Source organism: Pteropus medius, unplaced genomic scaffold (genome assembly GCF_902729225.1).
Source record: "Pteropus medius unplaced genomic scaffold, Ma_sr-lr_union100, whole genome shotgun sequence".
Taxonomy (NCBI): domain Eukaryota; kingdom Metazoa; phylum Chordata; class Mammalia; order Chiroptera; family Pteropodidae; genus Pteropus; species Pteropus medius.
Window position 1 is genome coordinate 11,440,538 of NW_024352784.1, and position 23,364 is coordinate 11,463,901.

The following is a 23,364-nucleotide window of genomic DNA, read 5'->3' on the forward strand; positions in this document are numbered from 1 at the left end:
ATTGCAAGACACTTTTAGTAATAGCCATTGGGAAACTGAAAAGTTTTATTACTCAGAGATCCTGGAGGGTATACAGCACACTTGGGGCCACACAGAGGGGTTGTGGGATGAAGAGGAAGAGAGAGAAGGAGATTAAGAATGAGATTGAGGGAAAAGGTGGGTTTCGGGACGCTGTACCTGTCAGGTGATGGTAAGCCGCAGTTTCCGTGGGATCATCCAGAATTATAAAGCTGTCCGCAGAGATTTGAAAAATGGCAACAAATGAAAGTGTCAGCATCTTTAGTTCAGTGTCCTTGGCTGTGGAGTATGTAGATACACTGGTAACCTGAGAATCCTCTGCAAGAACCATTTAAAAATGCTTGGAACTGCATGTTAGATAATTATACAAAATTCCAGAGTGCAACATGGGGATCCCTGATAGTTCATGAGGCCATTTATTTCTTGTTCAGTTTACCTGGACTTTTGTTTCAATTTATACCTTCCATGAAAAAGTACAAATTCAGAAGGATAAACAGGAAACATGGGAAGGCCAACGGAAATGCTTTAAAGTACTTCTCTTTAATCACTTTTGTATCCAGCTTCTTTTGATTTGTGGAACTTATTATTTCATAGAGTATTTCAACATTCCTTACGATTTGGAAAGAATGGCAAGATGGTATTTTCAACTGGCAAGATGCTTTGGTTGTGCAGTGATCGAAGATACCTGGCACTATTTCTTACATAGGCTCTTGCACCACAAAAAAATATATAAATATATTCATATTCATCATGAGTTTCAGGCTCCATTTGGAATGGAAGATGAATAGGCACATCCCTTAGAAACCCTAATTCTTGGAGCTGGATTTTTCATTGGAATTGTTCTTTTATGTGACCATGTAGCCATGTAGTTCTTCTCTGGGCATAGGTGACCATTTGTTTGCTAGAAGCTATTGATGTCTACAGTGGTTATGATATTCCTCTCAACCCTTTAAATCTCATCCCATTCTATGCTGGTTCTCCACATCACGATTTTCACCACGTGAACTTCAATGGAAACTATCTTTCAACATTCACATGGTGAGATAGAATAATTGGAACAGACTCTCAATTTATTGCCTACACTGAAAAGATGAAGAGGATTGAGAAAAAGAGTGAATAAATATCTACGTAAACCTTCCTGAAGATACACATTTTCCAGGATTAAAACTAGTAGCTAACATCGCTTCTGGGGAGCAGAAACAAACATGTGTTTTGGCTGCTAAGTGATAAAAAAAATTAACAGCCTTTATCTTCCTAGTGGGATTTTTTTCTACTTTTCATTCAAGTTCTGTATGTGTAGAAATAAGAAAGGAAGTTTTAAAGGCCGTGTTGCTAACTTTACAAAAAGGTTTACATAAAGTAAATGGAAGAAGGATTAATCTGTCTTTCTCCTCCAGTAATACTCTAAGGCCTGAAGTTGAGATTGGTTTTTAAATCTTTTAAATTTTTAGTGGCCATTTAAAAAACTCTTAATAGTGGATGTTGGCCTCATCTTGAACTTTAACATTTTTTAGAATTTGCCTAAACATCAAAATATGGGTTGAATCAATTGATACAATGTGAGTGGGGCTGCAAAATTAGGAGTAGCCAACACCAAGAATTTCTACTCTTGTCTAGAGCTGACCAATTTAGGGTGATTTTCTTTGAGAAGTTCTTTTGGGTCTCAGTGTACTACTGGCATCTATAAATTAAAGCAATTCTGAATTGATGTAAGTGGAATATTTTAGTCTAAAGGTTTTCAGGTTTCTAGAATTTTTTTTTAAAAAATGAAGCTTTATTTCTGCTGCTTACCATTTAATATTTGAAAATCAGGTTTTTATTAAATTTAAAGCTGTATCTTGAAATTTTGTGAACCGACTTGGTATATTTGCACTTTGAGTTACTAAAATAAATGTGATTTTTTTTTGTGTGTCTGATTATCTGGTCTCCAATTTTGAACATCAACTATCACCTTTTATTTTTTATAAGAAAAAGTACATAAGTCATTAAATTATTAAGTTTTATAAAAAAAGGGATCATTTTATTTAAGAAAAAAAAAAAGAATGAGTTTGAGAGAGAGATAGCAAGCACGGACCTGGGATTCTGCTTTTATGGGGTCGAGGGTGGGGTGACTAGGGTTTCACAGGTTCATTCTTTATTGGTGAGTTTAAAACATAAGAGTAGGAATCACTTATACGTGTAATCGAAGGAACGAAAAGAACAAACTAATAGAAAACAGATCCGTAGATACAAATTCGTAGAGGACAATCTGGTGAGGCCAGAAGGGAGGGAGGATAGGGAGTTGGGAGAAAGGAGTGAAGGGTTAAAGGAGTACTAAATAGAGTTGATAGATGGTCACAGTGATGGGGAGCACGGCATAGGGATGCCGTCAGCAGTAACGTAATGGCTATGTGTAGAGCCAGAGGGGTGACAGAGTAATGGTGGTGGTGGTGGTGGGGGGGTCATTTCATAAACTATAATGTCTAGCCAAAGTACTGTATACTTGAAACTAATAATCAAATAAAATGAAATTTTTAAAAAAAGAGTGGGAATTAAAAGCACGGGAAGGGAAAAGCAAGCGGTCAAAGGACAATGATCTAAGTCAACCAGAGACTAAAACAAAGGAAACTTCAGGGATGAGGCCGCCTGGCTCTTTATCTAGTTGTGCATCTGACAATGTGTTCATTGGAACTAGCCGTCTCCACAATCAAAAGCTTAATGTCAAGCACTTGCATTGCAATAGTAATAAAAGAAAGAAACCAATTGTCAGGGGCTTAAACTACAGGATGAAATATCAGTGGGTTGACAGATTCAGATGGCCAGAAAAGAGACTCTGTTTGTCATAAAGGTTCTTCCCAGGGTGTGAACAACGGGAAAAATGGTGAGCAGGTGTATGTTTGACTCCAGATGTCAAGGTCACTCTTTCAAAATCTTTATGCACTCACTAGTCTGTTCTAGAGTTTCTGTGATTTACCATTTTTTTTTTTTAATGTCCCTGTTACTAGACTTGAATTCCTTTGGAGGACAAGCATGTCCTGTGCTTCATTCATTCATTCATTCATTTATTTTTATTCCAGCATTTAAATAGAGCCTGGCTCCAAACAGGTATTTATCATTTGCTGACCAAATGTGTAAGGAATGACAACTCGATAAAAAAATAATAAAAAATACTGGCTTCTTTGAAAATTTTTTGGTAGGGCATTTTAAATTAAGCAACTGCTAGCCTTTCTTTGCATGAAATGTTGGCTTAAATACTCTAACTTTTATTGTGCTGTTTGACCCCAAGTTTAAAACATGATATACATTCTTAGAACTTTATACTTTGAGGAACTTCAGATAGTCAAAAATCATACCACCAATTGTTAAGGAAAAGGACTGTGGACTCAAAGCCACATTTGCTGGCTGTAGTCCATTAGGATGAATAATATTGTAAGAAGAAACCAGTGTCGAAAGACCAAGGGGAGAGATTTCCTTCATCAGAGGGTTATTCATGCCAGAACTGCCAAATGAAGGACCATAGTATCATGCAGAATTTCTACACAAAGATTACTAAGAATATCAAAGATTCAGGAGTAGCCCATGAAAATCAAGCAATCCAATTACTACCTAACCTTTTAACTTGTTGCTTTTGTACTTTCGTTGAATAGAAATCAACTGTTATCTCTGAGGGACTCCTCGTTACTAAGGAATGGTTAATTATAATTAGCTATCTAGAGCCACAGGGAAGGTGAAATTTTGAATGTCCTATCCTCTGAAAATGAAGTATTTTTATTCCCTCTCCTTTCAGATGGAAGGTCAATTGTATTTTACTAAAATGAAATCTGTTCTATGTCTTCTCGTTTGGATGTTGGCTTTCTGCTGTGTAGTATTCACACAGGTTATTCTTTTGAAGCCTGGAAGAACAGATATTACCCGAGTTGATCATCCAAGTAAGACTGGGAACGAGAATCAGGAAGCTAAGCCTTAGCCAGGGGGGCGAGAGAGAACCTGTGTGTCTCTCGGGCCTTGTTGTTTTGTCTGTGTGTGGGTTAGACCAATGGTGTTTTACTGGTGCATCCTTATTAGTTGTGAAGCGTGTTGCAAATCATTTGCTCTTTAGGTTTTTTGACTCATCTACAAGAATGTCTCTGAATTTTTAACACAATTTGTGGGAATTATTGTAGGCGAAAAAGAAGTTATTTTGGTACAGAAAAGAGATGAAGTACAGGTCATCAGGCCATGCTAATTAGACTGTGACACACTGAAGGTTTAGATTTCCCTCATGAAGGATGTGGACCAGGGCTTTGGAAACTGAAAAGGCCTATGATGACTTTTGGAAAGAGCCATTAGTTATGTTGCTTTACTCCAGTTTGGAACCTTGACTTAGATTTTGCTCATATTCAGTGAATTCGTCGTGGATGTTTCGAATTTTACTAGTTGTCTCAGCTTGGTGAAGAGGGTCTGTGCATTGGTTTGTGTGATTCTAAAGCTAGGACCTGTGAGGAAAAGCTAGGAGGCGATGTAAAGAAGGACTTAATACTTCGCGGTTCTCAACAGCGGCACACGATATTCAGGAGGAGAGTTATCCCCTGGTTGCTGGCCGAGTGCAGGTTCAGACACTGTTTCTTAAACTGTGACTATGACCTACAGTAAGAAATACATTTTACACCTGACGTGAACAACGTCCCTACTACAGGTGAAGCACTCTAATTTCTGTTTCATTAAAAAAAAAGAATAAGTGCAGGTTCGTGACCCAGGGGTTTGGAGGTCAGCAGCAGTTTGAAAAACACTGGATTAGAGCCTGGTCACTCCAGTGTTGTCATCACCTGGGAGATTAGAAATATGGACTCTTGGCTCCTCCCTGCACCTACTGCAACAGAATCCGCATCTAAGGTGCAGATTAAAGAGTAATCCAAGTTAACCACTGTGACTCACTCCCATTCGTATTCTAGTATGTGGGAGCGAAGGGGATGGAGACAGCAGATGCTTTTTACCTGTAGCTGGGGTCACAAGAAAGCAGAGCTGAGTCAGGTGTGGATACAGTATCTCTCAAGTGTGCCGTAACGGAGTAAAGGTTCTGACATCAGGTCTAGCTGTGTTAGGGACCCATGAGTGGTGGGGAAAAGATGGCCTTTGTCACATGGCAGCTGGCCAGGAGCTGGGCACTAAGTCCAACCCTTAAATCAGTGTATCTGTTATTTCCCTTCTGTTATCCCCAGTCTTCAATAAAGTTTGCCCACGTTTTCTAGCTCTGTCCTAACTATGCTTAAGGGAATTAGGGACAAAGACTGGAGTTGACACTGGCTGTAACATTTGAAGGGGGAGAGAATCATTTTCCTGATAGCAATGGTACCTCCTGAGATGTCCTTAAGGGAAAGATGAGTCACATAGAACAATGAATGGCATCATGAGACTCAGCAGTCCTGACCCATAGAAGACATTGTCCCCTGACAACTTCAAAGACTCTGTGGCTGTGCTGAGAAGGCTGGTGGCCTCTCTATCAATGTTTTTTAGCTTTGTGCCCCACTGAAGCTTTTAAATTCTGTCACTGGATATTTAGTCTTAGTATTTATACAATGACCATCGATTCACAGCTAGGTCCTCTTAGGTTCAGAGATGTGTAGTCCATTTCTAGCTTTTGAGACTTTTTTGAGACTTGGAGCTAGTATATTTTGTGGCCCCAGTGTATTATCTGTATAATGACATCTTTCCAATTTGTGCCTTTCCTTGCATTGTAAGTATCGGATAAGAAAAAAATATATTCTTTTCCATTTATAGTATCTTCTGGAATCTCACAATTTTGAGACTTCGGAATTAATTTTTTCATATAGATGTGAGGGTTTTTTAAAAAAGCTATCTTTTAATACATTGTTCACTCAGCAAAATCCTGAGTAAAAGCAGGCAAGAACGGTAACCAAATATTTAAAAATATGCAAAAGTACCACTTCCAGTTCCTCTCAGCAGTGCCGATATTTCTCAGCGCAAACCTACTCTAACTACACTTCAGTTCTGAAATCAGACAAATTTGATAAAAGTAGAATGATTCTATTCCTCATGAAATAAGACAAATTATGCTTTGAGAGAAAATAATTTGCTATAAAGTAAAAATTGTTTTAATATTTGTATCTTATAATAAAACCACGACATGTTTATAAACACTCTCAAGCATCTTTACAGTGGGGCCATCGCTGACACCTGGAAACGCAATAAATATGCACGGACACACTGAGTATGAAATATACATCTTGATTTTATAATCGTGTGTGCTTTATTTTTACACAAATGGAATGGAAGTGTCGAATATTTACACTTAACAGGAGTGTAAGCTGTGCAGTGTCTCTGTAAACTCCAGCCCAGGCAAGGAGTATTTCCCCCTCCCTCCCATCCTGCACTACAGCTCGATGGAGGAACATCCTGTCGGAGAGAAGCACAAAACTGTCATATTGAAAGGCTCTAACGGGTACAGCCTGGTGCACTCAGAATTTAAGACACACTTAAGAAACACAAATTCAAAAAGGAGAGAAGAAAAGTTTGCCATCCCATTGGGAGTCAACCTTGCCATTGGTTGTCTGTCCTCATGAGTTGCTAGGGAGATTCTGAATTGTACCTTTTAGATGACCTTTGTCTCAATTGCCCACCTGTCTTAGCTTGTCCTCAGCTGCTACAAGAAACTGCACAGCTGTACAAGATATGATTTCCAAAGCACAGTTTTCAGTGAGGAAGGATATTTACAGACTGGGGTGTGTGTGTGGGTTTCCATCCACATTCATTCATACTCATTGTAGTATGTGTACACATGATACACATACCACATATAACATAAATACACATAAGTAAAATGTATATCCACAGAATTCTTTAGAGAGTCCTCTGGCAAATCAGTTGTCACAGGGGGTACTCCACATGCTTTAAAGAAAACGTCCTCCTTTTTTTTTCCCCCAAGAGTGACAAATTACTATGATAAATTTAGGAACTATCCTGAGTCCTTGACTTAAATATTTTTGAAGGAATTTAGGCAGGACCAAGACAGGAAAAAAGAGATGTTATTTCACCAGCGAGTCCGTTCAGCCTTACCAGGGCAATCACCAGCTGAAAAGCAGAGGGGGCTTCATATAAAAATGGGAAAAAGAAAGCTTATGAATGGGAAAAAAATGTCTCTCTCCAAATCAAGGCGATGGCATGGCTTTGATGAGAAAGAAGAGGTTTGCTGTCAGAATAATTGTTGGGGCCAGTCTGCCTTTATTGAAAAGAAGTGTCCTTGGAGCCACGGGATGGTGCTGGGAGTGGGCTCGCTTTGGACCAGCCTTCAGGCAGAGGCACCCAGGTGCCGGCAGGGCCCAGAGCACATGCAGCGTCACTGCTAGGGCAGCGGTGCAGGCTGGCTCAGTGAGGCGTGCTGGAGCTGCTCCAGTTCAGGACCTCACGGTCAGCGTTGCTTTCTGGGCTGCGCAGGTGAAACGGTGCCCCAAAGCTTTTGTGTCATTAGTCCAATCTGTGGACTTGCTGTCTGAATCAGCCGTGAGCCCTTATAGGACAGAAATATTAAGAAGCAGGGTATGGCAGAGGAGATGATCAGAGATGTGAGGAAAAGAGAAAGAACAGGAAAGGGGGATTAGAAGGGAAAAGAGAGAGTGAGAATAAAGGAGAGGTAGACAAAGAGATGGGGAAGTAAAAATGAAGTAAGGGGAGGGAGTAAAGAAGGACTACAGGAGAAAATCCACAACTCAGAGAAGGCAGGAGGGAAGGATAAAAGCAGAGGTACCCCGAAGACTGATGGAATGAGATAAAGAGAGGAGAGGGATTGCAGAAGAAGAGAATGACAAAGAACCAGAGGTGAAAGCCCGAGGAGTGGAGAGCTCTCCCTGGCTTGGAGTCCCAAAGGGCTGGCAGTAGGATCTAAGACAGCTCACAGGCACCTGAGTGCAGCTTGTAAAGGTGAGCTCACTAACAGGTAGAGCCCATCCAAGAATTTGGGGCTGGGAGAAAAGGCCTGCAAAGAAATGGCCAACAACTGCCGTGGGAGGAGAGCAAAAAACAAATGCTCCTGCAATGAGCTGACAAGTGGGATTTTGATTTTGGTAAAGCTGAGACCCCCGTGGTGCTACACATTGTACCAGAGCATGAAAAATAGCACCAGTGACACGATCTGGCACTTTTCCGAAAGGGCCCAGCATGTGAAGGTGACATTGCGCCCCCAGCAAGCCTTCAGATTGGAGAGAGCTCCGGACAAAGTTAGCGGTGTTAGCACCAGTCTGGCCCCAGGCTCCAAGTGCATTTGCACCAGATATAATCTGGGTAACCTTCACGCCATTTCCACACCAGTTGTAGGATTTGCTGCAAAATACACAGGTTCATTGGAGCCATAGAGACCTCAACATTGGGAAGCGCAAGACAACACAACAAATGGAGGTGGAAATTCTTAGGAAAAGACCCTCTCACCAATTTGCTTGGTGATTCTTCAAGCAAATATATATGTATATATATATTTATATAAATCTACATAAAAAAATCAGTGCAAATGCCAATTCTAATCTGAAAGCATCTACACTAGGAAAATAAATAATTATATTACTACAAAACCAAGGGTTGGTGGTTCAATTTGATTGTACTCAGCCACAGCAATACTTAATTTTAAATGGAAAGCACATCACACGACCCGCGGAAACATCTACTCATTAATGACAGTCCTTTAAGTAAATGGTTGCATGCTCAGTTGAGAAACCAAAGAAGTTATCAATGGTGGCCTAAAAATAGAGCTGGGATCAGGGATGGCATTCTGGTGGCAGAAAACTTCTGGGAGCGATACTGATGAAAGTAGACCTCGACCTGAAACTGGCGAATGGCAGGCATGGACATATCTTTAACATTTTGAACAGTCTAAGGAAAGCTCCAGAAATTTAAGTTTCATTAGAGGGAAAATACATCACCAGCCCTTCCATTGGCAAAGGCAGCCTCAAGACTATAGGTAGATGCATCACTTTGCATTTTTGTGGTTTGTTTCGGTGACTGCAGCCAAGCAGACAGTGGTATTTAGTGTAAGATGAACAATGCTTGTTTTTGGAAAGAGACCCTCATTCTGAGCTCTGATGTTTCTACTCTGAAGAAGCCCCATCACTGCTGATGGCTCTCTGGCTCTCCCATCCCAGCCTGCATGCTGGTTTACTGCACAGTGTGGCAGAATCCCTGCCAGGTCTGGATGTACCCCAGAAATAAGGCGATGGGGCTTAGTCTGGGCATGCATGGACCAGAGTTGAGTGGTTATCGAGATCACTGAAAAGTCTCTCTCTAAACACCCTGGGCTCAAGTAGTGCTGATGTCACCAGCGACTCTAAAGTAGGATATAGGCTTAGGGAGGTTTCTTTCTTTCTTTCTTTTTTAAAAATCATCATTACTATAACTGCTAAAAAAATGAACTTGGTCCAGGTGCAGCCCCCAAGAAAGGCAGTTCAATTGGTTGAGCTCAAAGTTATTAATTGTCTTTCATTATGGTTCTCTTTGCCCAGTACACAGAAACAAAAGTCTGCACCCCTCACCCCCACCCCAACCAAATACTTCTTTCTCTCTTCCTCAGAGAAGTAGTGCATCTTGGGACAGATCTCTCCATGGCTCTCAACCATCTTTAGCTGTCATAAAACCTCAGTTACTTGTGCAACAGACAAAAAAAAAAGTTCTAATTACTCATAGTTGGACAAAATACTAAATGATCCTTTAAGAACTGTATGTAAGTTACTAGGAACAAAGTTATTCAACTATTTGCACAGCAGGTCCAGGTTGTTTAACAAGAGAAAAGCAAAAATTTCCCTTTAGTGTGTTTGCATGAGTCTGTCTCTGAAAGCCATTGGCTTAAAAATGCATTAACTAAATGTCTTCCAAAAATATCCATGAGGGCAACTCATTAAGGGCTGTGCTCCATGAGAGTGTATTACCAATAGGCAAGGGAGATCATGGGAGGTAAGTGAGGGAGAAGTCTGTGTCAGACTTTGGAAAGAACTCAGATGCTCTTAATGGATCATTGGCAACAGAAGGGACAGTGCAACTTTGAGTTCTTGAATTTGATCATCTGCAGATAGTACATACATTTAGTCCTTCAATTAATTATTCTTTACAAAATATTTCACAAAACTTTTTTGACCTATAGAAATTTGTTTCTATACATTTAATATAGTTTTATTGTATAAATTATTATCATCTTTAGTGCCTTCTTTCAGTTTATAAATGGCAAAATAGACAATAAACAATCATAAAGCTAACACCAGGTGGAATCCCCTCCTCTCAGTAAGGTCAGTCCTCCATATACTTGCGAATTTTATGAAATGCTCGTCTTTGCCAGTCAAAGAAACTACACGCTTATCCTTCCCTGATATTATGCCGTCTCCAAAGGGACTCCTTTCTTTTTTCCTCCTTTCTTTCTTTTGCTTGTTAAGAAATCAAAGGATGTGCATAGTTATAAAATTCGAAGTGGACCAATTACAGATGTGAGTAATGGGAAGGTTGGTGAAGTTCAAGTGCTGGCAACTTTTCTTTAAAGCAAAAAACACAGAGAGCTCAGCAGCTAAATCAGCTCTGGACATCTGCTGGGGTGAGGAGGCTGCCCATCTCTTGGGCACAAAGCCTGTCAGGGGTTCATCCCTACACCTGGCCCCTCGAGCAAACCAAAGCCTTCCTGCGTACTGCAGTGTCTTTTCTGTCCCACCCTTTGGCCCCTTCGTTTCCTTCATGGCTTCACACAGTTTGTGTTGTACATTCATAAGAATTCACATTGACTGCAAAAACATAAATGCAACAAAAACATAAAAGCCTCCAAGTAGTATATTATATATATTTTGTTCTTCTAAATGCTCTTCTGTCGTTGTCAGAGGTGCAGTAGCTAATTTATAACTTTTCCTTTGAGGGGATCCAGATGAAAGGCCCAGACTGCTCTTCAATAACAAGCTTGCATTGGTTATATATATCTTCTAAGGTGTCTCCTTGGACAATAGCTAGAACAAAAGCAAACACGCCCAGAGTTGAGAATCAAACATCAGTCACAGAGCAGAAGCTCAAATCGTGACAGACAAACTCATCAAGAAGCTTAATATTATTTTTTGTTAGTAAGAAAAAGCAGAAAATTCACTCAAGTAAGAGCACATCCACGATTTAAAAAAAATACTTTCAAAGCATGTTCTGGATTGGTAATAAATGCACCATAGTCTTTCCACTTTCTACATGTCTGTCTGTAGTCATGTATAATGAATCATTTATCTGTTTACCTTTTATGGGTGTCTACTCTGGGCCAGACATTGAACTGGGTAGGCATTGATCAATTTTCACATTTAGAGCTCCCCATTTATCCGAGAAAGCTGGTCTTATACTCTCTGTACTGTATTTACTTTGTCAGGGACAGCAATTCAGATATTTTAGACACAGAGAAAATAGTAAAGGTTTTGGAAGAAATTTTAGTTAACTTCCTCAATGCCCAAAACTTTTGATAGGAAACTCCATTCATTCTCCAAGTAATCTGGCAAAATGAAATTTTGCTCTATAGGGCTGCTCATATTGAGAATACCTTATGGCAAATGATTATAAGAAACATGGATAGGAGGAAATAAACGAACTACTAATGTATTACCCCAAACACCCAGTTGCTTAGTGCATTTTATTATCTCCTTTGAACAAAAGCTATCTTGTAGCTAGATCTCTAAACAGCCACTGCTATCCATGACAATAGGGCTTAGAAATAAATTGCTACTGACACATGGTTTAGATTTCCAAAAACACTCCTCAGAGTTTGATTACTGTATTTTATTCCTGAATATAGCCACTATCAAGTGTACATTGTTTTGATCTGATGGTCCTACCTAGATGTTCTTTTAGGGTGAAAAATAACTCATATCTCTGTTATTGATAGGAATTTTACTTAAAATTTACCCAATTAGACATATTTGCAAACCACTAAGCCATTGGGTTTTCCTATTCAAAATAAGATAAAAAATAAAACTTCTAACTTCACATAAGGTGATTCAGGAGGAAAGTTTTTGTTTTCAAAGTATCAGTTGTAAGGCAAATTCCACAAAGTTTGGTCACTCTTTGGATTAGATCAGTGTTTCATGAAAATATATGGGAGAACCCAGGCTATTCAGGCCAAGAAAATCTTCCTCTATTCCCCAAATTTCATGTTTCCAAGGAAATGTTAAGAAAAGTTTTGTGTTCAGGCTTGAGAGGGAATTAATCGAAGCACAGGGGAATGTTTCGAGCCTCTTGTCTGAGTGCTGACAGTGTGAGGACGGACCAGACCTCCAGGCCATTGAAGCAGAGAACGGAGGACCTGAGACTGCTTCTCAACAGTGTCTGCTTTGGCCAGTGCACACTTTGAGCCCTAAAGGTTTTTTTTTTCTCAAGTTTTCTGATGATGTCAGGAAGATAGCTTAATGAGGCATCGATGGCCAAAACCTCCTTAATAGGAGATAGCTCAGCGGCATCAACTGTTTTCAGTTTTGGATAGGGCCACTGGGAACCTGGAAGCTGGCTGCCGCTGAACCAGAGCAGGAAGAACTGAGTCTGGATCAAGTGGGTGAAGCAGAGGGAAATTAGGCATTCTCAGCAGGAAGGTTTTAGGGACCAGATATACCAGGCCCACATCTATGCCAAATGTCAGAAAATTTATTTCCTTTCTCACAGTCCAAGGGTAAATGAACTTACCTGTAAAATATTCTCCAAATTCTTGTTCTAGCTTAATTGCACGATCATAGGTTTTCTTGGCCTGTTCCTCCGTTAGACGCTTGTTCATCTCCCTGGGAAAATGAGGGTTTGGTATTAGAACACACAGGGAATCTCCCAAATCCTGAGAAAGTAAAAGGTATGACAAAAATGAATCTTGCAGGAAGCCTAGTGTGGTCTTCATTCTGGATTCCTCTTTGCTGGAATAATTTCAGCAACAAGGACTCCTTGTCAGGGAGTTCACTTTCTCAGAAGGCAGTCTCATGGTTCCACACTGGATTGGAGCAGAATCTGTCTCCTTATAATTTTCAGTCACTGGTCCCTGTTCTGTCTTCTGCAGTCCCATAGATAGGAGCTAAACTTCCTTCTTCCACGACAGGCACCAGGGTCTTTAAATCAAGTGTTTACGTGTCCCTTGAGGTGTCCACTGTTTCGGAATAATCTGTCCTAATTCCTTCCTTCTCTCTTTGGACATGATTTCCAAATCCTAACCTTCCTGTCCACCTTTCCTTGGACTTTGTTCTGGTCTAGCTCTATCTCCATTAAATGTGGCATGTAGAATTGAACTAAATCTTCCAGGGGTAGTCAAAGGGAGGACAAAAGATGGAGAGAAGGGAAGGTATATTACAGCATTTTGGACCTCGTTACATCTGAGAGAACACGACTTGACTGTTCTCAGGTCCCGGCCTTGCAGGCTTTGATTTCTCAACTACCCCATCCTCCCCAAGGGCTGCTGTTCCTCTTTAACGTGCAGCAGGACACATGTGGAGTGGAGAAGCACAGAAAGTGCTTCCAAAGAATTATAGAAGAAGTGACAGGCCCCTCGGGCATGTGTATCTTTCAGGCTGAACAGCCATCTGCAGCTCTTGATGCTAAACTTCTGTTAATGGCGAGGTATGTCTGCAGCGACCAGAGCCCCGAACTTCCTGTTTTTATAATCAAATGGAATCTTAAGGAGCTGCTAAAGAAGGCTTGAATTAAAATGAACACAGAGAGACTGTAACAATCAAAAGCCCTGGAACCAAAATATTTCCAAATAGAATATAAGCAAGTAATATTAAATAGCGAGCAAGGATAGAGGAGCTTGGTAGGAAGCTCTGAAGCTTACTTTTGTTTATTTTGTTCTGACAAGAGGATGGTCTGTAAAGAAATTGTGCCAGGGACTCTTTGTCCCTTTTTTTCTGTTAGTCTGTTAACCATTGGTGTATCATTATCTGTATGTAAGTGCTGCTTAATCATTTTAAGTTTATTTAAATCCAACCTAGTCTCAAGGACAAATTGAGGTGGGAGGAAGATGGAAAAATTACCTAATTACAGATTCTTAACCAGTGGCAGCTTTATCCTCTTATGTCCTCTGGTGTTAAATTTTTTTGCCTACCAAACTGCACATGTTATTTATCTTCCCATTTTTCTTAATCAAAGACATTTCATTAATCAAAGACTGCCAGTCATTGCCTCTGATTATCATAAGAATACCAGCGTGACTGTGTTAGGCTGATAAAAGTCCGGCCGAGAGCAAAGACATTTTGGTTAGTCCATCGGGACCATCACAGGTGCACATAAAATTTTGACAACTTTGCTGCCTTTCATTCCATTAAGGAAGCCAGAGATCTGGGGCTGGAACATGTAGTCTCAGCAAATTCCTTTTTTCAGAGAAAGTAAATGAGGCCTGAAGTAGTAAAGAGACTTGTGTAAGGTTGTACATTTAATCAAGAGTAAATCTGGTGTAAGGATTTTTTAAACAATTTTAAGTAAAATTGGTTAAAAGTTATACCAAGAGCCTTATTTGGAAAAAATAAATAACTAAAGCTAGACGTTAACATGATTCTGTACATGACACTGATGGCTGCGATACACAGAAGCAAAATTTTGTGAGCTCTTATTGTTGAAATAAACTCATCTCGTCCTGAGCGATGGTGTCCATGATTCTCCTCCCACATAGCACTAGCCCTAGAAGCTGTGAGTGGCTGTCACTCTCGGGTACAGAAGATGCTGGGCTAGACCAAGGGAAACGTTTCACAGAAAGATGGCGTTTTGCTTCAGATGTCAAGAAATCATGTAGGTCAGAATCTTTTTTGACTTCCCTGGCCCATCCTGATCTGTCTTCTCTATATTCCCTTTGCACTTATTGTCGTGATGACTAAGCTTAGGTTTTTAAACCTCTAATCTATGGGTTTGTTCTGTCTTTTTGCCTAATCTGTGAATTCTCTGAGGGAAGAGACCACGGCACAGAGCCTGACTCAGCACTTACTTGTTGAATGAATAAGTCAGTGAATGAATGCATGGAGAGCTAGACAAATAAATATAATTATCTCACAGTTGAATACAGAAGTGAACACAGGCTATCACAGGAGCGAGAAGGCAAGAGCAGGTTGGGGCAAGGTGAAGAGACACGGGAAAGCTTCCCATTGCCATTGGGCAGGACAGGGAATGGAAGTCACGAGGCAACACAATATAAAAAGAACATCTCTTTCATACATGCCCTTGATTTTATGCTTCTCTGAAGAGTCAGCTATGCATGTGCTAATAAGCTCTGTGGTTTGATGTGGACGATGCACTTGAGAAATAATGTGTGTGATGATGTATCAATGCCTAGATGTGACAGCTGCCATGCTCTTGTTCCAGCTGACCTAGCATTCACTCCTCCCTGGGCATTGGGCAATTCATGCCAGCTTTGCTCCTGAAGTAAAACTCTTGGAAAAGAGCGAACTGGAAAGTAAACATCAAGCATCTACGAATGAGAGCACGTTGGTTTGAATGTCACCACATATGACTATGGCTGCAGAAAATTCTGTCAGATTCACTATCCTGGTGGAGGAATCCAACCTTCAGGATGTTTAATCTTCCTTGGTGATAAGTGACTGTGACGATGCCCTAAGGCAAAACTAAATAAGTCATCTTATAGTTGTGGAAGGAAGTAGACCTTCTCCTACTGAGTACCAGATGGGAATGTCTCCCAATATCACACTGAACCAAATGCGTAACTGCTGTTTCTCCCACAGGCCTCACTTCCCCAGGAAGCCATTTATCCCACTGCATGTTTATGATGTGGAAATTCATTTTTCTATTTATGAAACAGGCCTTTAAAATGCTGTTTCCAGGATGAGAGGGCTATTTTTTGAATCCTATTATTAATGTAAGCATTAATAATTTTTGAGGCTCTTTACGAGGCTCTTTAAGAATTAGAAATTACTTTTACATGATGAAATTTGTGGTTGCTTACTTCACTTTATGTAATACCCCACACAATATCCTACACGAGGAGAAACTTAATATACATGATCAGGGATAATACTATCAGAATCATTATTTTAACATTAACACATATTTTCTTATGTGCCAACTATGGGCAATAATCTTTATGTTAAAATTTAAGACCTAAATTCATGTGGCTGAATTGTCAGCAACCTCCCAATTTTAGTTTTTCATCCTGGTAAGAAACTTTGTCCATATTTTATTTATGAGAATATAGTCTGCTTTTAAGATACAGCTCTGGCAATTTCCCCAGAGATCAACTATGTGTTTAACTTAATTTTCTTGGCTTCGATTCCAGCTACTGCAGCTCACTTCGCCTTTTCATCTTTAGAGAAGATGCGGAACAGTTAGCCGTTATCCTCTGCAAGTAGCTATTTTCATCTCTGGGATTAAGTAATTTCATTTTCTTGGTCTTTCCATAAGCACTCTTTTCCAGTGCTTTGTGGTTCACTTCTGTACCTTGTCAAATACTCTAAGGTCTTAAAAACTCCCTATTAAAGATAGTGGTCTATATTCATGAGGTTTTAATTAAGGAACACAAGAATTCTATGATAGAGCAAAGTGAAATGCCAATGAAAAGAGTCTAAAATATTGTCTGCTCCCTCTATAAAAACCTACATATTTAAAAAGATTTACCAATGGAGCTGCTCTCAGAAATAGACAATTCAAAGATGATGCTACCTATCATTTGTAAAACAAAACTGAAGAAGCAAACCAAACTAAATCAACCTACCTTTAAAACAACAAAACAAAACAATCACACACACACAAAACAACTTGTGAAATGAAAAAAAGTCGAGAAACATTAGTGAGGACATTTTAAGGAGTTACTGACATTATGTCTCTAGTGGCTCAAAAAAAATTTTAATATAGCTTTTAAAAAAGGAAATGCATAAAAAATCAACAGTGGCATTTCCCATTTGTAAGCATTTGTGACAAAAAGCTATTAATAATGTGCTGTGTCATATGGAACAGGGAACCGGATGAAGGCCCCCAGTGGCCTCCACTTACATCAGAGGTTCCAGAGACTTGGGCTTAATGAAGATGGCAATGGGATAGAGCTGGGCAACTTGTAACCGCTTGATAGCATTTCCTGATACGTCAAGTATACAGTGTTTGCCCTGGTAGAAAGAAGAAAAATATGGAGTTAATCCAGAAAAAGTGATCATAATCCAACACCCCCTAAAAAAATGTAAGTGTACTTTAGGAGAAGATAAGGAATAATGGATTTCTAAGGTTTGACAAAGGATCACTGCAAAGCATAAATGAAAGATGTATAGGTCATTACTGAATGCTTGCCATAACTCATATTTATTACCCCCTTACTAAGTGTCTGCCACTGGGATAGACATTTCACATGTGTCATCTCAGTTAACTTTGTTTTCTTAAATAAATCTAATGTTTTGCACAAAGAAATATATATAGACAAGTGTAATGTGAGTCTATTCTCATGAAGCTCATAAACCATCTCTGAAGACAATTGTCAAGAAGAAATTCCCAAATCTATGAGGTTCATATTATCAACAGTATTTTAGAGAAGAGAAGACTAAAGCTTAGAAATATTAACTTACTTGCCTAAAGTCTCAGTGCTAGAAGGACAGAAACCCAAAGCCTGAGCACTGGAATGAACAGACACCTTGTTGTCTCACCTTGCCTGATGTTAAATTTGGAGAAATGGTAATTATGTGAATTGAGAACAATTCCATAAACATTTGCTGAATGCTTATATACACCCTGCCCTTGAAGTGCTCAGTCTAGCAGAGGACAGACACAAAAAGAGTTATTGTAAATACTATATCTTAAATGCTATGAGAGAGGCTTGCACAGGGTATGTAAATTTGTTAACAAATAAAAACTCTATTACATTATAGCACACCTCATTTAACTTGACTTCCACTGCAATGAGTGCTCAGAACAAGGAATTGCTTTATTAAGTATTTTTGGAAAAGTAGATTTATTTGCCACACATCATATTCTACCTCCTGGAGAGAAATGGCCTCATTACCCTCATGCTAGAAGAACTTTACATGAGAAGAAAAAAAGCATATTATGCAGATAGGAACAGTCTTAAATCAATAATGGGGATAAAAACTCATCTATAATATCCAAATGAAAATGAACAGAATTCATAAATACTTGAGCTCTTATAGGAGAAACACACTGAGAAGGTTCAAGCCTTTATCACTTAAGTAGTAAATTCCAAGTTTACTATCTATGAAGTGCAGCAGCTACATAAAAATCTCTAAATTCTGTCTGATTATTCGCTGGCCAGAACCTCTTAAGTTAACAAAGATTGTATCTACATGCTCAAAGAAGAAAATAAATGCAATTATTTAGGAAACTAATTACAAACAGTATAATATACCTCACAGAACCTAACTTTTGAGAGGGTGGAAAACAGATGCAACTTCTTAGTGTATTCTCAGATAGACATTAAAATTTCTTGTTTGTTTGTTTATTTTTACCAGTACGTTAAAAGAGGTTTTGTAAAAAAGATTGTATCAAAATAAATCAACCCAATAAATACTAATTCTGTTACAATGTGATTGCCTCTTAATTCTTTTTTTTCCCCCTCCTGTTAAATTGGTCATCTGTTTACAGATTAAGATGTCTTTATAGGCAGAGCTTAAAGCCACACTCGGGTGCCTTCCTATCCTATTCCCTCTTGAACATTCTCTCCTTTTCCATTCCCTTGAAATTATCAGCAGGAAAAGAATTGCAGTATCTACACCTCCCTTAAGTTGGAATTTCTGCCAGCTGAGCTGGCTAAGCAGTCCTCTCCATCTATTTACCCTCCATCATGAGGACCTCAAGTTTTCAGGAAGATAACAAGTAACTCCTGCTATTAAAAAGAATTGAGGACCTCGATCTAAACAACCAAGAGTAATGAAGCTTCCTTAATAAATTCAATGCTGTTTACCGGGGTCAAAGATAAGTGAGCAAAGGACAAAATGAATCTTCATAAACTTTAAGCTGTTAATTGTCTTTAGGTTTATACTTCCCCACCCCTTAAGTCAATTGGCATATTTTATTGAGATTAGAGCAAAGATTAGCAACCTCGTTCTAAAGTGATTCTCTGCTTAGAGGTCTTAAAAGGAATATTTAATCAAAAATTACAACTATAATCAGGAAAGAATAATGACCAAAATGCATCTTGCCACCTGGGACCCTTCTTCAGGGGAGGAGGTGTAAGATGACTGGTGAACATACCCTTTCTGCTACAAATCTCACGGACTGCACACTGGTTCCATATAAATTGTCATTGTACTGGCCAGCTTCTATAAACTTGTGCTCTTGGATGTCTTTTTCCATTTGTTCTCTGGAAATGACAAAGTGATAGTCTCTGCCATCCACCTCATAGTCACGCTTTGGCCTCGTAGTATCTTTGTAAAACAAAAAATAATAAAATTAATGTCGTATATTTATACTTGTTTTCTTCACCACACCCTCAACATAGATACATAAAAATATGTTATATGAAGGACCATGACATAGCAACAGGTACCAGTTTTAGTTTCCCCCTGTAAACAACTATAAAATTAGACAAAATATATGAAATAGCTATTTTCAGTCATCAGATAATAATCAGTGCAGGACTATTATTCTTGACAAGTGAAACACATGAGGGGAACTCCATTTATTCTACTTCTATTTCTAAATGGAGAGTCTAGAGGTCATATAATGGCCCCAGAAAAGCCACAAATTAGATTACTCTAGACCTACCCTAGGCCTGTCTTCACAAAGTCTAAAATGAAGTCATTATTGGAAGAAGCTGATCTGTCAGTAAACTATTACCTGTCGGAACAAAAACTTAATATTTTATAAAGGAAGATAACAAAGTCCAGACTCTCAGTAATGTAGCATCACAATGTCCAACACAAAATAAAAGATTATGGGATGAGCAAAGAAGCAAGAAAATGTGTCATATAACCAGAAAATAAAAAGACATACAGTTTAAATACATTCAGGGATTTTAAAAGACGTAAAATGAGATTATCACAGTTAGGATGGGACTAAACTTTAATCATGGCTAGACGTGACTAAACTTCATCAGAAAAGGGCAATCTATCAATATAAATAAAAATATTAATATAATTTCAATCTTTGACTCAGATATTCTATTTCTAGGAATCTGTCTTAAAAATTGTCAAAATTTGTTTAAAACTTTATCTTTCAAGATGTTCAGTTATATTAGCTTATCAGTTATAGATAGTAATTATAATATATAATTATATGAGACAAAAAGAAAAATATCATACAATGATTAATTATGACATAATATAATTTAAAATAATTATATAAAATTTTAAATAATGTTAAACAAAAAATACTGTATTTATCTAATATGTCCTCAATCACAGGAGAAAATGCATGTATAGAAAGAAAGAAGGGGTGGAAATCTAAGAAAACACTAACTGTGATGTTATCTGTGGAATTCTGTATATTTTTTATTGTTTAACTTTTTAAAAAGCATTTTCCAAGTTTTGTACAATGAATATGTATTGGTTATCATAAAGTATGTTATTAATTAAAAACAGAGAAAGAGAAGAGTGTACAAGGTGGAGGGTAAAATGGAAATGGTGCTTAAGAACTGACTTTTTAATTTTTTACTTCAGAAGTGGAGGAACAAACTGGAAGTTGCTATGAATAGAGTTTGACTTGATTATTTTATCTAGAGTCTTTCTCAGGCTATTTTCTATGTCAGGATCTCTTCCCAGAGCACTTGCTGGGAATGCCTCATGAGACATACCCATCATCCTAGTTCCCTCAGTCCATGTCCTGTACACATACACAATTCCTGCTATTCTTATGTATTCCAGGGGACATTTGCAGTAATGCAATGTAACAGACAGTTCAAAGCATAAAGCTTAAAAAATGTAGAGTGAGAAAGAAAAATTTGGGATCAAATTTAAGAGCTCAATTATCTAATAAATTAAAATTTCCTGGTGTTTTCTCTACATACACAGAAGCCCTCTAATTTTTATGTAACACAGTGGGAATAGAGGTAGATGGAGGTAGGGGAGTGGGGAAGGTATGGTAGAGAGAAAGGAGGTAGAGAAGATAGAATTTTATGGGTCCATATTCAGAGACCAGGAGATCTGATGATTGTCTATAATGATAAGAAAGTAGATTAAAGTCTGTAATGACCTAGAGGTTAAGGTTTTATATACCTTCTTGTCTTCATCTTCCCCAAACGTGGGACTATAAAAACACAGAGGAAAGGTTTTTGTTTTTGGATTGACACATGGCCCTAAATCATACTGAGATGATTTTAAAATAGGGCTTTTATTTCTGATCTCTCTTATCATGTGGGAAAGTGTGATTCAGTGGCATTTCAATCAATCTGTGAGAGCATACCTAGCAATAATACTATGTGATTTTAAATGCTATGGCAGTTACAAAGAAAGGATTCATCCTGCCTTCTAGGGGCCCACAGTCAGTTTGGAGAACATACTTACTACTTACTAAATAGAGATTACATGGCAGGATAGATGAAGTGTCAGGCAGAGAAAATTAAATAAGATGCTTGGATAATAGATAACTAATTGGTAGTATTCGAACCACTGGAGAGACTACTGAGGAACAGAATTACGCTTTATCATCTCAAAAAGGAGCCAAGCGTTTTCCTAGAGAAAAGAAAAATGATACTTACGAGGCACACAGGAGCCAAATTTGTCAGGAAATTCAGATATCAAGTCATCATTGATCCGATCCTTCATGGGGCCCAGGATAATCACTGGCCTAGTATAGTTTACTGCAGAGAGGAAAAGGAAGAGGCAGATGAGGAGAAAGTCATGGAAATGACTTCAAAACTGTCCTGTCAGGGTGATTCTTAAGGCTAAATAGTCAAACAGTAAGAACTGCCGAGGGCATTACTTCATTGGATAAATCGCTCATACAGCCCTGTATAGGGAAATGGGTGTGTAACACTCAGTATCTTGGCTGTGCCTACTTTCTGGAATTTACTAACAGAAAAAAGGAACTGCAGTGTCTGTCAATGAAAAGAGCCAGTTGGAGGGGTTGTGCTTATTCTTATGTTATGCCTACATGATGTCAAAACATCTACTGAGTTTAGTCAATTGAGCAGGAGAAAAAAAGATTCTGAAGTAGCTATTTGTCCACTGTTCAGACAATAACTTTAAAAAGTAATCATTTGTCGTAATGAAAACTTATGTTTTCATAATTTATTTCATACTTCATCTCAAAATACTCTTTATATTCTCCTGGAGTTTTCCCAGTTCCTTTGTATCATGGGGTTAGAAGAAACTCTAATGCTCGTTTGGTATAACTCCTCATCTGATGCTTGAATTTTCTCTGCAGTAACCTTGTCAATAGCCATTAGTCTCTATAGAAATGCCTCTAAGAAAAGGAAACGCAGGCTTCTGGAGCAGCCCGCAGATGGTTTGTATCATAGGACAGGCTGGCTAGAAAGTTCTTTCCACTACTGAGCTGTCATCAGTCTCCTGATTTTATCCATCGGTCCTGTAAACGGGGCTCTTTAGTGACATGGATGTGGTCTTTCCCATTAAGGATCGCTCATCTGGAGAGCTGGTCCATCCTCTTGGGAGCTGTCCCTGCTCATGGTCAGCAGGGAAATTGTTTGCTTGGTGAGAGGGCAAAAGAGAGAGCATCTGGTCTGGGGACAGCTGAGTATTAAATAGAGTTTATTTTCCTTACTCCTTCACTCTTTCCCTCCTGTAATGGTGTCACCTGTTGTGGCCTGAAAATCAGGAACCAGAGCATGCTGGGAAACTTACTTTCCTGCCTTGTGACAGGCTCATAAGAAAGAATGAAGTCTTCTTGACCTCCTGAGAAGAGAAGAAAGGAAAATTACAGTGAACTAACAACCAGTCACACACCACAGCTACAAGCCCTGCTCTGAAACACAGGAAACACACAGTTCGGGGTTCATTTTCCTTGCTCTCTCTCCTTGAACCATTCAAAAACTCCTTTCATCCTTATAATACCATTTGGCACTATTGTAGTGTCAGGTTATCGATGGTCATATCTCTAAGTAACGACTGGAAGCTAGCTGTCTGTAGTTCATTAGGGCAGTGACCTATGGATCTGTCCTCTGCCTGACACTGAGAAATGGAGCACCATGGCCTCTATGCCTAGCATTACTACTTAAAACAAAACGGTCTAGTTCAAGGACAAGGTCCATTCATTAATGTGCTGCTACATTGTCAGCATTTCTGGACCTTTTATTTCATCTTCTATTTTATTTCCCAGAGAAGCACATTGTTCAAAAGCAAGTGTCTGCTTGTTTTGTTTTATACAAAAACTTCATCAGAATATACCTATAGGGCACTGAGGATTTTATGGTAATGATAATTCATCATGAAAATGCTGGGTCAATTCAAGAAGATAAAAAATTGAGGAGCACCCTAAATTACTGGTTGTAATCACTCGTAAATCTAGCCTTGAAACTTTGGA

At 38.8% G+C, this 23,364-nt stretch overlaps 1 protein-coding gene and 1 pseudogene across 4 annotated transcripts in view; one reads left to right on the forward strand and one right to left on the reverse strand.

Annotated features, from left to right (window-relative positions):
• Positions 1-251: 251 nt before the first annotated feature.
• On the forward strand, positions 252-1,138 carry LOC120590204 (methylsterol monooxygenase 1-like; annotated as a pseudogene).
• A 5,068-nt stretch (positions 1,139-6,206) lies between these two features.
• The window catches only part of DLG2 (discs large MAGUK scaffold protein 2), a 1,673,246-nt gene continuing 1,656,088 nt past the window's right edge, over positions 6,207-23,364 (reverse strand). For all 4 annotated transcript variants that reach the window (XM_039848192.1, XM_039848194.1, XM_039848195.1 and 1 more), the window contains 6 exons: positions 22,686-22,736; positions 21,581-21,682; positions 19,138-19,310; positions 16,939-17,048; positions 12,655-12,746; positions 6,207-10,955 (listed from right to left, as the gene is read on the reverse strand). In XM_039848192.1, coding sequence (XP_039704126.1) covers positions 10,849-10,955; positions 12,655-12,746; positions 16,939-17,048; positions 19,138-19,310; positions 21,581-21,682; positions 22,686-22,736 — 635 coding nt within the window. In that variant the 3' untranslated portion in view covers positions 6,207-10,848. The remainder of the gene's footprint in view (positions 10,956-12,654; positions 12,747-16,938; positions 17,049-19,137; positions 19,311-21,580; positions 21,683-22,685; positions 22,737-23,364) is intronic.